Source organism: Podarcis pityusensis (genome assembly GCF_964106645.2).
Source record: "Podarcis pityusensis genome assembly, chromosome: 7".
NCBI lineage: Eukaryota > Metazoa > Chordata > Lepidosauria > Squamata > Lacertidae > Podarcis > Podarcis pityusensis.
Window position 1 is genome coordinate 40,161,932 of NC_138031.1, and position 13,695 is coordinate 40,175,626.

Below are 13,695 nucleotides of genomic sequence, written 5' to 3' on the forward strand. Positions count from 1 at the left end.
AGCTCCTACCATCCCTTGCCATTCCTTCCTCTGGGGGCAGACTCTGGCAAAGTGACCTGGCTGTTGGCAGAGATAGCATTTCCGGGCGCCTTTTCCCTCCTTCTTTCCCCCCTCACCGGGCTTTGAAACTGCGCGCGCGCGCGCTGTTCCGATTTCCATCGGCTCTGCCGGCGGGAAAGTTGGCTCTGGAATGTCTGGAATGCGGAACTCCTTCCAACGTTCCCCCTTCCCTTCCCGCCTCTCCAATGCTCTCGCCTCCTGGCGCGCTCCTATGGTCAGCGCTGATTTGGTCAGCTGGTCCATAGACTCCGCCCTGGGCACCCGGGAAAGTTCGTCTTTCACAGCCGAAGAAAGCCCTTCTTCAAAGAGCATTTGAATGGGTTCCGCCGATAGATCCCACCCCAATTTATGGATCAACATGGTGAACTCAGTCCAGTACTCACGGACAGATCGGCTCCCCTGTTTGCAAGCCATTAACTGTCTGCGCACCACTCCCTGTTCAATATCGCTGGAAAACATCAGATCCATGGCGCGAAAGAACTTCATCGTGTCCTTTAGGACGTCACTATTCGCTGCCATCAGGGGTCTAACCCAGTCTCTCGCCCCCTTTTCAAGATGCCCAATCACGAAAGCCACTCGTGATTCCTCGTCAGGGAATTCATCAAACTGCAGATTGAGGGCATATTGCATCTCTGTCCGAAAGCCATGATAGTCTTTGGGCTCCCCCCCCAAACTTCTGCACCAATCCTGGTACCTTTCTGGCGAGTTGGGTGGCTTTCCCCTTTTTGTCTGCATCCTGAGCCCTCCTCTCCTCAAGCCTCGCCGTCTGCAGCGCTAGCTGGACCTCCAACACCCGGTACCTTTCTTCCAGGCTTGGACCCGCTCCAGCTCCTGCTTCTCCGGTTCCGGCTGGGTTGCTCATGATGCCTTCTCCTGCACAAGCTGCTTTCAAAGACTGTCGGAATGCTGTGATGGGATGATGAGCTGCTTGTGCGTAAAATCGTATCCCCTCAGAGTTTGTTCAAGTCCACAAACCTGTCTGTGACGGAGCCCCTCAGACATGGCTCCTCTAGTCACTAGCAGATTCCGACAGTGGTTGCTTTCGGAATCGCTTCCAACATAAAAGCTCCTTAACGGAAACACGTCTTCTGGACTCTCTGCGTGACAGTTTCCGGCGAGGAGTGGGTGTCCCTACAGGAGGTCCTGAAACCTCCCCACTGTTTTCGCTGGAAGTGTCTCTGAGCCATCCCTCCAGCTCACTTTCCCTCAGCTCAGCTCCTCTCCCCCTACTGGTTCCCTCTTCAGCTGCTGAGTCTCTCTCAACCTGTGTGAGCCCTTTCACCTCCCTTCCTTCCGATGGCAGTTCCCTGACACTTCGGTGGCCATAAATTACATTTCTCACATGGATATTCCCTACGTACACACAGTTGCAAATCCATAACACTGTTGTACACCTGCTGCTGGTGGTATTCTGTCTAAAAGTGCCTAAAATCTGCTACTAACAAAATTGCAATGCCTGCTTTGGCTAATCCAGCTAGCATAGTACAGTCATACCTCGTGTTGCATTAGGTTCATGTTGCATCTTTTCAGCTTGCAAACGCAGCAAACCCGGAAGTGTATACTTCCGGGTTTCACCGCACACACAGAAGCGCTCGATCGCTCCACACACATGCGTGGAAGAGGCGCTCTAGTTGCCGACTTTTCAGGGTAAGTTCTGATACCTCAATCTGCATGCATGTAGGTGGAAAGTGAAAGGATGAAATGGAGAAAATGGCTTTGTGCTTTTTGGTTTTTTAATTGGCTCGTATCTGTGCTTGGTGCACCTTCTAGTGACCTTGTGCCTTTCTTCTGCCTTTATATAAATAATAGTAGCTCTATCATCTTGTGGATTTCACACATCAGTGTCCCATGAATCTAGGCAGAGGTAGCTGATGTGGTGCACTCCAGGTGTTGAACTACAATTATCATCAGCTCCAGTCAACATGGTCAGTTGTCGGGGATGATGGGAGTTGTAGTTTTGAATAATTTTTTATGTATAGGTGACAAATGAAGAGTTGGAAGCCCTGCCTCTTTTTCTCTTTTTTATTCTTCTTTTATTTTCTATCTTCTTCTCTTTTTGTTTTTATTTAGATTAGCTAGTTACCTTTTTGTATTGAAAGAAGATATTCGGTAGTTGATATTAATATTTGTATATCTTAATTTAAGCTTTAATAGAAAATCTATTAAAAACAAACACACTCACTTCTCTGTAGTCAAAATGCTACCAAGCATGCACAAGGGGGGAAGCCACCCCAGTGATAACTAGTCATGCTCAGTTGGGATTGAATGATAACTGTTGGAAGATCAAGTTAGAAAAAAGGGAGAGGGTGGTAATGGGAGTGGAGTGGCTGGAAACCTGAACAGGAGCACTCCATGCTGCAATACCTTGTTTCAGATTCTCCTTGTCACAGCTGAAAAGGTAAAGGGACCCCTGACCATTAGGTCCAGTCGTGGCCGACTCTGGGATTGCAGTGCTCATCTTGCTTTATTGGCTGAGGGAGCCAGCGTACAGCTTCCAGGTCATGTGGCCAGCATGACTAAGCCGCTTCTGGCGAACCAGAGCAGCGCACGGAAACGGCGTTTACCTTCCCGCCGGAGCGGTACCTATTTATCTACTTGCACTTTGATGTGCTTTCGAACTGCTAGGTTGGCAGGAGCAGGGACCGAGCAACGGGAGCTCACTCCGTCACGGGGATTCAAACCACCAACCTTCTGATCGGCAAGTCCTAAGCTCTGTGGTTTAACCCACAGCGCCACCCGCATCCCCTTGTCACAGCTAAAAAGAGTTAAAAGATTAGAAGTGGCAAAACAGAACTAATAATAATAATAATAATAGGAACAACAAGTAAAACAAGATCCAGAGACAGTATCATCAAAATTCTTAGTTTTTAATCTGCTGTGGGGTTAAAAATATATATCTAAGAGGAGTTGACACTTGCCCAACTTTCTTTTTAAAAATGAATATTTTTGCCATATATTGACAGATCATTAAAGAAGGGGGCAAGCCAGGATTTCTTTATGTCCAATTATTTGAAAAGTTGTTCTGAAGAGTGGAACTGCAGAGTTCTCACTGACTCAGTGCATATAATTAGGGAATGTTTTCAATGTGAACTACATGTTATGAATTCATATAAAGGGATCTTGTCAACTAAAGGCAATGTGTATATATTTGAATTTGAATTTATATGTAAGTAAAACACATTCAGAGATTTAAGTCCAGTGAAATGAATGAAACTTAAAATGTGCAGCTGTAACTGCAATTTGGCTATAATAAATGTAGATGTATTGTGTTCATGGTAAATCTAAGTACTGTATACCATCAAGATAATGCAATTGCAGTAAGTGCTATTCATTACAATAAACTGTCCATACTCCCACTGAATTCCCATTAGTTCTCAAATATCTCTGATTTGCCAAAGGACAACTAAAAAGTGCAATTTTAAGTGCAATTTAGTGTTTTTCTATAATGGTATCTATAAAAACATGAAATGTTTGTTTTATCCACAGATTTGAATTTTGTGAACCTGCCTTCGTAGTTGGCAACTGCTTGCAAATCTCATCAGATAGTCATCAATATGACCGGATTTACTGTGGAGCTGGTGTACAAAAAGACCATGAGAACTACATGAAAATATTATTGAAAATTGGAGGCATTCTAGTTATGCCTATTGAAGATCAGGTGATTGAGTATGTTTGTCATGTGTGTTTAGTTGTAACAGATAAAAAGTAGTTCTCTTGTGTGTGGACTCGTAATGACTTTCTTAATGTCAGTTGCCTCAGTACAGTGAATACAAAGGTATTTTGTAAACCTTAAAGCAGAGAATAGCAACATCTAAACAATAGACCACATAATCTCACTCTTCTCTTTCCTTTGACTGCCAGAGATCCCAGTTGTGCACATTATAGCTAATTAGGACCATCCCTGGCCTTTAGTCAATTTTTTTCTGACAGAGCCCTCCTCTGGTTTTGTTGTGCCACAAAAACTGAGTGGCCAATTCATGGGTTCATAACAACAAAAAGCTTTTATGAACAAGAGTCCTCTATCCTACCTTCAGACAAGCTATCTGTCCATGCTCTTAAATTAACACTGTTATCAAGGCATCATCATGCTGCAATTCAGCCTGTTTAAGAATGCACTTTGATTAGTGACTGCTACCCTTTCAGTGCTACTACTGCTATTTATAGTTTTATGTTCAGCATTGTTCAGTTAATCTCTTAAACTGAGCTTTAGCTAGCTATGGTAATGTTATCAAAATAGCATACCTTTGACTTCCCTGTGACTGGATCCCATACTGCTTTGCTAATGTTTGAATAAAGCAATTGCTCAAGACATGCAGATCATCCGATAAGTCTTGCATGATTTCATTATTCATTTGTTAGCAGGAGTACCAAGGGATCTAGCCAACAGGTAAGTGCACCCAACCGTAATTCAGAAATTGGTCCTTTAAAAATCCAGACAAATTAGAAACTATGGACTCAGAGTGAATATATGTTTTAAAGCACAGTGTAATGCTCAGTGACCAGCAAACTGGGACATTTCTTTCTCTTTCCTTTTCAGTCAAGGACAGAATGTTTTGAAAAGCATGAAACGTTTAGTGATACAATAATACTTAGTACTTATTTTTCATTCATAGATATCAAAGGGCTTTTCTACGGTGAGTATAATTATCTCCATTTTACAGATGGGGATGTGTAGGTACACTGATACATGACTTGCTCAAGCTGACAGTATCCCTAAGAAGCCTGCCTTGCTCAATAAGTTACCAAATACCTTTAGAATAAGAATGCTCATCAATTAAATATTATATAACAACTTTATAATTTCTCCTCAATACACAAAACAGCTCATTCTACTACTATATTTTAAGGAAGCATGGATGGTTTTTGAATTGAGAGGTTTACATCATACCACTCTTGTTCAGTAATCACTGATAGCTATCCATTAAGGAAAAACAACACTGGACTGAAGCAAAGGCTTTCAAAATAAATAGTTGTATTGCTGATCTGCCCAGAGGATTGCAAGCTTAATATGTTTGCAGGGAAAATTGGACAGGTAATGATGACTTAACAGATCTTTAATATATAAAGTATTGAGGAATTTTAAAACCAATCATGAAAACTGCTGTAATTATGTCTTCTAATTCCATCCTTGGAAAACACCAAAGGAGGGCCTCTTAAGCAAATTTGTGCGCTCTCAGCAATGTGAACACTTATCCTTTTCCCCCCATCAGATATACACTACTAGTTTTAATTATGCATCTTTAATTTCTGGATATTGTGCATATTAATATATGTATTTAAATACTCATTGTCCTGGGCAATTCATGGATTTGCATGCATCAGATTTCAGTCAATGATATAATTGTACTAAAACATTCCAAAAGTAGCTGAGTTTTCTTTGTTTACATCAACCCTACAAATTAATGTAGAGCTGCAACCCTTTTTAAAGTTAGCAAGAATACATAAAGTGTTTCTAAAAGTAAACTGGGAATTATGTGAAATATGTTTGAATGTAACAGAATAAATGTAGGCTCCCTGTTCCGCCAGTTAAAAATATGTTCTCTTCATTTTCTCAAGGTGAGAAGTACTAGACAGTGACTTAGTTTGGATAATCATTTCCAGGCTTATTAAGATGAAAAATGAACAAGCCGTATGCCTCCACATAGTCACTGCAGGCACAAGCAATCAGACCAGGAGGCATCTAATTAATCCAAGTTCTTTGAGTAGTCTCTGTGGAGCCACATATGGGTTCTGTACCTCTCCACAGAGCTTCTTTTGAGAAGACTCTATAGCTAGGCTCTAGTTTTAGCATGTGCCCTCCTCCCCCATGCATATATTAAGGGGCATGATTCCCTCTCCTCCACTTTCATGTCACAGGACACACCTCATATGAAATCTTTTGAAGACTTGATAACGTAAGTAGATTCCCCCCCTCCCCAATACTATTATTTCACAAATGCGGGTAGAGATGCCCTCAGAATCACCCTTCCCAGAGGTTTCAATGCTTTTCCTCCTCGCTAGTCAGTTTCCGGTTTGGCCTGCACCAAAGCTGTCTAACCCCTTGCATCTCTTGTCATCCTGCTCAGCCTTGCTATCTTATTGTTGTGTGTAGTGTTTCTCTGTGTTTATGAGTCTCTTCCTTATTTTTTCATCTGTTTAAAGTAAAAAAAAAAAAAGTTCCTTTTATTCTGAGGTTCATTTTATGCTTTTCTATATGCTACAGTCATTTGTTTTCCATTTTTCTAGTTTTCTTTTTTCCTTTTGTATTGACTATTCTTTTGGTGTGACCACTTTGTCACTGGGCTTCAGCCCTTCTAAGGTCCCCCCCCCCAAAAAAGTGTAAAACCTGTGGTCAATGACACCAAGACATTGCTGCTTCAGCCATTCTGATGACAGCCTTCAGGCATGCCAGTGCCATTAAAAAGAGAAGGGAGCTCCTCTTTAAATACCTCATTGCAGATTCCCACATACAGAACTGCCTATATCAGCGGCAATCGCAGCAGAAGGGTAGCCAACGTGGTGCCCTCCAGGTGTTGCTTGACTTGAACACTCATCAGCCCCAACCAGCACTGCCCCAGTTACTATGTTGCCACCACCTCTATATCAGGGATTAGAAATGCCTCAATCAGCTGGTGTGAATCTCAGCTGATTTATCTGCTGATGATTTACAGCAGTATGGAAAACCTCAGTGATGGGATTGTAATTGTCTAACTTACAATGCAGAGTCTCTGCTGCCATTGCTTCATTACTGAGTGCTGAGGTCTTATCCCAGCTGGCTGCACCACAGGCAACTATCTTGTTATTATTTGAGGGTGATAAAGGAATTGGTGCCAGCAGCTTTCTCCCACGCTTTTCCCCACACTTCTCGCTTAGTATGGAAGATTGTTTTTCCTTCAGGATCAAAGCTATGTTGTTGCATTGGTCTCAGCAGACTTTTCCCACAGTAACTCAACTGCCATAGATACCATATCAAAGCTGAAGAGTCTCAATGCCACTATCTATCCCTGCTGCATTTTTCAGTGGGGGCTTTACTGTTACTGCCTTTGAATCAGGAGTTAAGAATCCTTGATATCAATGTCACTCCCAACTTCTTTTTATTTTGCTTTCCTCTTTTCAATGATAGCTTCACTTGGTATTGACACTGAAGGAATCATTGAGCATTCATTAGGTTTCCTTTCATCTAGCTGCAGCAGCCCTTGAAGTGTTTGGTAGTGGCAGCATCTGTGCATTGCACATAGCATTAACTTTTCACGTCACCAACATTTGGGGCAAAGAGGTTTTTCTTTGTTCTTCCACAAATGGCATCTTTCAAGATTGGTGTCTCGTTGCTAGAACATATAATCAACTATTAGATAACAGTTGTAGGTGTAGAGATGACTGATTAACTACTGTTTGGACCAGAAGTCCAGATTCACTTCCTACAGACTTCCTCAGGACCAAGAACCACTGCTTTATGTAAGGAGGGCCATTAATATGTCTGCTACCCTTTGTACAGGGAAGTTTAGTAATGGTATAGACTTTCAGCACCAACTGTGCACATTGAGCAGCAGTCTGGGATTCAGAGAAATGTTGAAAACAGAACACTTTTCCTAGGGAGTTGCACCATTGAGCCCTCTAGCCTCCACTTCTATGTGACAGGGATTTGTTGGTGGCATCTTCTTCACTTCTGTGGTCCCTTTTCAGGTGGCAGTATGCACTCATGATAGCTAACCCTTGCACAACAACTCCCCTTCTTCCCATGGGTAGTCTTTCTTGGATTGACCCTCACCACCTAATATTCATCCTAGTTTTCTCAATCCAGGAAAAAAGGAAATGATTTCATGCCTTGGTAATTTGCCAGACTGTGTTTCTAACTGGCCAGCATCAGACCAGCTTTAGTTTTTATCTGCCGTAGCCACTGCTCAGCTTGTGCTCACAGTGTGTTTTTCTGTATTTTAAATTTGTTGCCACCTTGCAACAGTCCTGTTCTGGAGTGGGTTTATTAGCACCCCATGAGGGTTGTTGTTGCTGCTCCTCATTTTTCTTAGAAGAGTCTCATTAGTTGCAACCCTTGACTCAACAGTCTCTAGGTAGGTGCCTCCGTCCAACAGGCCTTGCTCAACTTGTTTTTTGTGCCTGCCCCTACCTTCAGGAACAGCTTATTACTCTACCCATGTGTGTAGCTGTGCAAAGACTACAAAGGAAATGGACATGTTGCTTTCCTGAAACCATAATTCTTGAGAGTGAAAATATGTGTGGACATGCAGCCTGTCCTTTCCATCTTCAGGGGTTAGTGTGTTTTGGAATTTTAAGATTGTTCAATTTTGGGCCTCTGTGTTGTTCAAAAATTTGAACTGTGCACATAGATGGTGGTAGTGCAGTATCCACCAAAACTCAAGCCTAGCTGTAGAATCTTCCAGAAAGACACTTTGCACAGGTGCAAAACCCGTATGTGTGTGTGCAAAGATGACTACACAATGAGCTAAAGGTACAGGTAAGCAACCAGCACTTCTCGTTTCATCGCACCAAGAAATTAGAGTTGCCAACTTCAGAGCAATATTTTAAATAATGGTTTAAGTTAGTTAATATCCTGGGTGGTTTGAAAGATGGTAACCATAGTTTCTCAGTTCAGCTGAAGCAGGAAGTTATGGTTAATTAGAGACTTCTGGTCTGATTGCTTTAGGAGCGCAGAGCACTGTTAGAAACTGAGATATGAAAGCTAGGAGATAATGGCACTTTACGCCTACGTTATGGGTGCAAAAACGGAATGTTTAGGACTTTTTAAAAAAAATAGTGAGAATACAAAGCTGAAAATGAATGAACTGCAGCTAAAATATTATATTTATTTTTCACTTGGTCTAGTCCTTCCACTGCCCACCCTCCTAATATTCTTAAGAAGATCTCTTTTCCAATCTTCAGAGAGTACCTGGAAATGGGGAGGCAGAAAAAGGTTCCCCTTTCCTTCCACTCTACAGTTTTAATCTGAAATCATAGGTACAGTACTGCAGCCAGAGCTCAGAAACTGCTTGCACTAATGAAATTCCCTGTCGCAAAATGCGCCTAGAACAATGGGAGTTTTGAATACTGGCACAGGGAATGGCATGCAGGAACATAAGAGTCATATCTCAGTTTATTTAACCAATATATGACTGTCCAAATGTGGTTAGTGATCTCAAATGTAACAATGAACTTTGACTTTATTGTTGCATGAAGAATCCAGTGCAGGCGTTGGACTCGCATACTCTTCCTTCCTCCTCTGAGGTTGCCATGAGGGGTTTGGATATTTCCACTTCCATTTTCAATTAAGCACAGTTTAATATTATGTCTGAACTCCAGACTCTGATTAATTTTAACTGTGGCTTATTGAAACCAGCTAAGGTTGTTTCAGTAATCATATTCAAGACTAACAGTTTGTTCAGGTTCAGTCAAAAAGATAAACTGTGCTTAATAAAATGCAAGGAAAAGCTTCTGATCTCACAGCTACACTGACCGAGGAAGCATGTGATTCTGATGCTTAGCCTTGTGATGGTAAAGCTGTAGTTATGTCAGAGCAAGGCCGGCATATGAGAATTGGACAGGTGTAGATGAAGTCATGTATTTAACTGTTTTGTGTCTGAAACTTAAATGATTCCATGCAGCTAACCCAAATACAAAGAACTGGACAAAATACTTGGGAAAGCAAAAACATCCTTGCTGTTTCATTTGCTCCACTTGTGCAGCCAAGCAAGAGTGACAGCAGCAAAAATGATACTGTGGGACTTCGTAAGTACCATTTAACTCTAGTCTTTCCTTTGGGGCGCAGCTACTGATGATACTTACATAAATATTCTTAAAGTTATATTAGAATGTATTGCATCAGAACTCAGGCTTTTGGTGTTTCTCACTTCAGACAAACCATGAGCTGTAATCAACTATTTTTCTTGGTCTACCACCCATGATTTGTCTGGCGGAGACAAACCATGAGCCCAAGTTCATATGTAACATTGAACCAAACCTTAGCCCTGGATAGCATGGCAGCTGCAGAATTGTGGGAAGAGTGTAGTGGCTTCAATCTTCACACCATGAACCTGCATGTTCATCATTATTTGACCTAGCATTACCTATGAAGTGAGCTACATTCTGTTTAACATGATCTGGTTTAAAAATATGTGGCTAGGGGCACCTATTTGAAGGAACTACATAATAACTCTATGGCCCCACTCTTTTGATAGAATTCTCTTGTAATCTATCAAATTTTGGGCAAGATAGTCATGAAAAAGTGACATGATATTATTACCCACCCACCCCCAATAAATGGGCAGGGCAAACCTCATGCCATATCAACAAAGTGTTCTTGACTGTCCAGTTCAAACCTGCAGCATGAGTCAGTGTGACTACTGCTCAAGGAAGAATAAGTCTAAAACTCTGTTGGTTCTGTATAACTAGTTGCCTTTAACTGGATACTGGCCAACATAACTGATCTTTTGGCATTGAAAGCATTCTAGTTGTCATCCATTTCATAGTATATTATTTTTACCTTTACTTCTTTCAAAGGTTATTTCCTTTACCTAGTTAAAAGTTTCACCATCGATTTGCAGTACTGCTTTTAGATAACTTGACCTAGAGAGCAATCTTAATTTTCTCTTTCTTTTCAGCCCCCTGTGCTGTTAGGAATCTACAGGACTTGGCTCGGATCTACATTAGGCGCACTCTTAGAAACTATATAAATGATGAGTTGCAAGCCAAGGGTATTATTCCGAAACCTCCACCCAAACGCAAACGCAGACGGTGCCGTAGGCGCAGGATTAACACCTATGTGTTTGTAGGCAATCAGCTCATTCCTCAGCCTCTAGATAGTGAAGAAGATGAAAAGATGGAAGAAGACAACAAAGAAGAGGATGATAAAGATCACAGTGAAGCCTTGAAGCCAGAAGAACCCCCAATAAATTTATTGCGGGAAAGAATTATGAGTCTACCACTTCCTGAATCTCTAAAATCGTACTTGACATACTATAGAGAAAAATAATTTGTTTTAAGTAGATGTGATAATGCCTACTTGATAGATCCATTAATCTTGAAATGTAGCATTTACTAAGAAAAACATGGACAGATTTCAGTAGTCTTTCAGTAAGACTAAAGTGCAGTGATAAAATGAAACATAACTTGTCTTAACTTTGCTACAAGGACTTGCACTTAGCAGTAAACTCCTATTTTCAATTCATTTTTGGTTACCTTTTGAAAAATGCTCTTTTAACTCTGATAGAAATATATTCCAAAGCAGTATACCGCACTAATTAAGAGTTTGCATGTGATAAATCTCTTTTCCGCTCTGACAAATTTGTATTTATGAGAGTTGGTGAAATTTTATATGTGTGAATAATTGAATGACTACATTCAGACATCAAATGAGAACTGCCTGCATTAATTCTCTGGAGAAAGTTTTTGAGCATACGGGCAGTTCATCTCATGTTGAATTGGAAAACTTTATTTTTGCCATGGCTGTATCACAATCATCGTTACTGTGTTGATGTGAATGTATTCCAAGGAATACATGAGTGCAATAACTGTGTGCAGACACTGAATGAGCTGGCTTTAAAAAAATATGAACATTCAAGTTCAAAAATGTCAGTAGGCCCTGCTACACTTTATTTTATATATCCTCTTGCCAAAAGATCTCAAGAAAAGTGACTGCTTCTCTTTCAGAGCCTTAAAAAACTTTTGTTGACTATGTAAATTTTTAAAAATATAATACAACCCTGTTTCTTTAACACCAGCCGATGATAGTCAACAATTTCTCAGACTTTCCAGCATTTATGAATAAGCATTTAGTTTCTTTTTTAAAGTTCATGGTACAGAAACCATATTTCATATATTAAAGATTGTAATTTAGGTTTCAACTATTTACTACTTTATAGAGTAGAATATGTAAAAAGATTAGCTTGTATTGCTTATTTGCATAGCTGTAATAGTAGGATTTTCTTTTTTAAGAAAAAAGGTTAAGCAGGTGCACTTTAAGTGGAATCTGTACTTATTTATCTCTGATAAGACAAGGCATTCAGTTCCTACATTTGCTCTTGATACTCTTCCTTTTGGAAATTATTAGTAGCATTGCAAGCTTGTACGCTTATATTGCTTGACTATATTCCATCTGCCAGCCCCCTGCTTCACTGGTTTATTTAATGGCATTGCTTGAAGGGGTTGGTTTTTTTTTTAATTTTTGCATGATGGACTATGTAATTTTCACTAGCTTTATAATTTAGTGTAAAATATCAATGAAATAAAATGGAGCTCAAGATATGCTGTAAAAACTGCTGCTGTTATGGACACCTGATTTGTTTGGGCCCAATCAAAAGCATTCCTTAGGGACTATTTACTATCTAGTTATATCATAAAACAATTAAAATTCTTAAGATACAATCAGGATTTATGGTGAGCATTTTACATATTCTCAGAGCCTGATAGTTTGTAGATGGAAACCAGTTAAACAACACCTGATCTAGCAGTCATGGTTTGTAGCATCCACTTCACAATATAAATAATAACTTAATTGGTCACTGTCTATGAAATACATATTTTTACTTAACAGGTTGGATTTCATGCTTTAATTTGCCAAGTAATTCCCCCCCCCCCCCATATTCACAATACTGAAAATTCAGCTCCATAAAAAAATCCTTCTGGTTTAACTAGCTTGATGAGTTGTTTGCAGAAAATGTACACTAATGAGTAAATATACTCATTGCTGGAAATAAGTATGCCAGCCTTATTTCACAGCAATAAAACCTATTTCCTACTATAGTAAAACTACTGCAGTAGTTCTGAAGGTTTATCTGTGGGGAGCATTGACTATAGCACATCTTATTTTATTTTATTAGAAGAAATGAAGTTTTAGGCATTCTGAAATTCAAGTTGTACCTTGTATTGGAATTTCATCCTTTTTGGAATTTCTTCATATTTTTTTCAGCTTTCACAGAGTAAAATATTAAATAATTTACAAGGAGAGACCTTTAGTCAGGAGGCTTTTGAAGAATGACTTTGTGTGTTTTTCCATTCTGTTGTACTCTTGTTCAGATAGATAATAGAGTAGTTATGAATATGCATTATGTAATTTTTGGAGTCACAGAAGCAATGTTTCTTTTGTGTTTGTGGGTTTTTTCACATTCTTTGATTTATATTTACTTTTAAAAGTATAAAAATGCAAAATGAATCGAAATTAAACTTTTGTCATAATTACAATAAAATGTCTGGTGATTTTGTGCTGATTAAAACTCAATTATTGTTTCTTTTTGCTTGGCTTTTTTGCTTAGTGATCTAAGATATACTTATAATGCCACAATTGAAAGCACTGGTGTTCTTGGGAAGCTTGAACATCAATTATATCGTATATTGCTATTTGTGTAAAATGACAAAAGGTAAAATAGCCTGTCATGACATCACGTAAGGACTACTAACTACAGTGGTACCTCGGGTTAAGAACTTAATTCGTTCCGGAGGTCCCTTCTTAACCTGAAACTGTTCTTAACCTGAGACACCACTTTAGCTAATGGGGCCTCCCGCTGCTGCTGCGCCGCCGCCGCCGTGTGATTTCTTTTCTCATCCTGAAGCAAAGTTCTTAACCCGAGGTACTATTTCTGGGTTAGCAGAGTCTGTAACCTGAAGCGTCTGTAACCCGAGGTACCACTGTATATAACAAGCCACAGG

The 13,695-nt window shown here is 40.1% G+C and overlaps 1 protein-coding gene across 11 annotated transcripts in view; it reads left to right on the forward strand.

Annotated features, from left to right (window-relative positions):
- The window catches only part of PCMTD1 (protein-L-isoaspartate (D-aspartate) O-methyltransferase domain containing 1), a 39,067-nt gene extending 25,791 nt beyond the window's left edge, over positions 1-13,276 (forward strand). For 10 of the 11 annotated variants that reach the window (XM_081013564.1, XM_081013555.1, XM_081013558.1 and 7 more), the window contains 4 exons: positions 3,547-3,718; positions 4,674-4,694; positions 9,657-9,780; positions 10,653-13,276. In XM_081013564.1, coding sequence (XP_080869690.1) covers positions 3,547-3,718; positions 4,674-4,694; positions 9,657-9,780; positions 10,653-11,023 — 688 coding nt within the window. In that variant the 3' untranslated portion in view covers positions 11,024-13,276. The remainder of the gene's footprint in view (positions 1-3,546; positions 3,719-4,673; positions 4,695-9,656; positions 9,781-10,652) is intronic. The other variant, XM_081013557.1, reaches the window with a different exon arrangement.
- Positions 13,277-13,695: the final 419 nt, after the last annotated feature.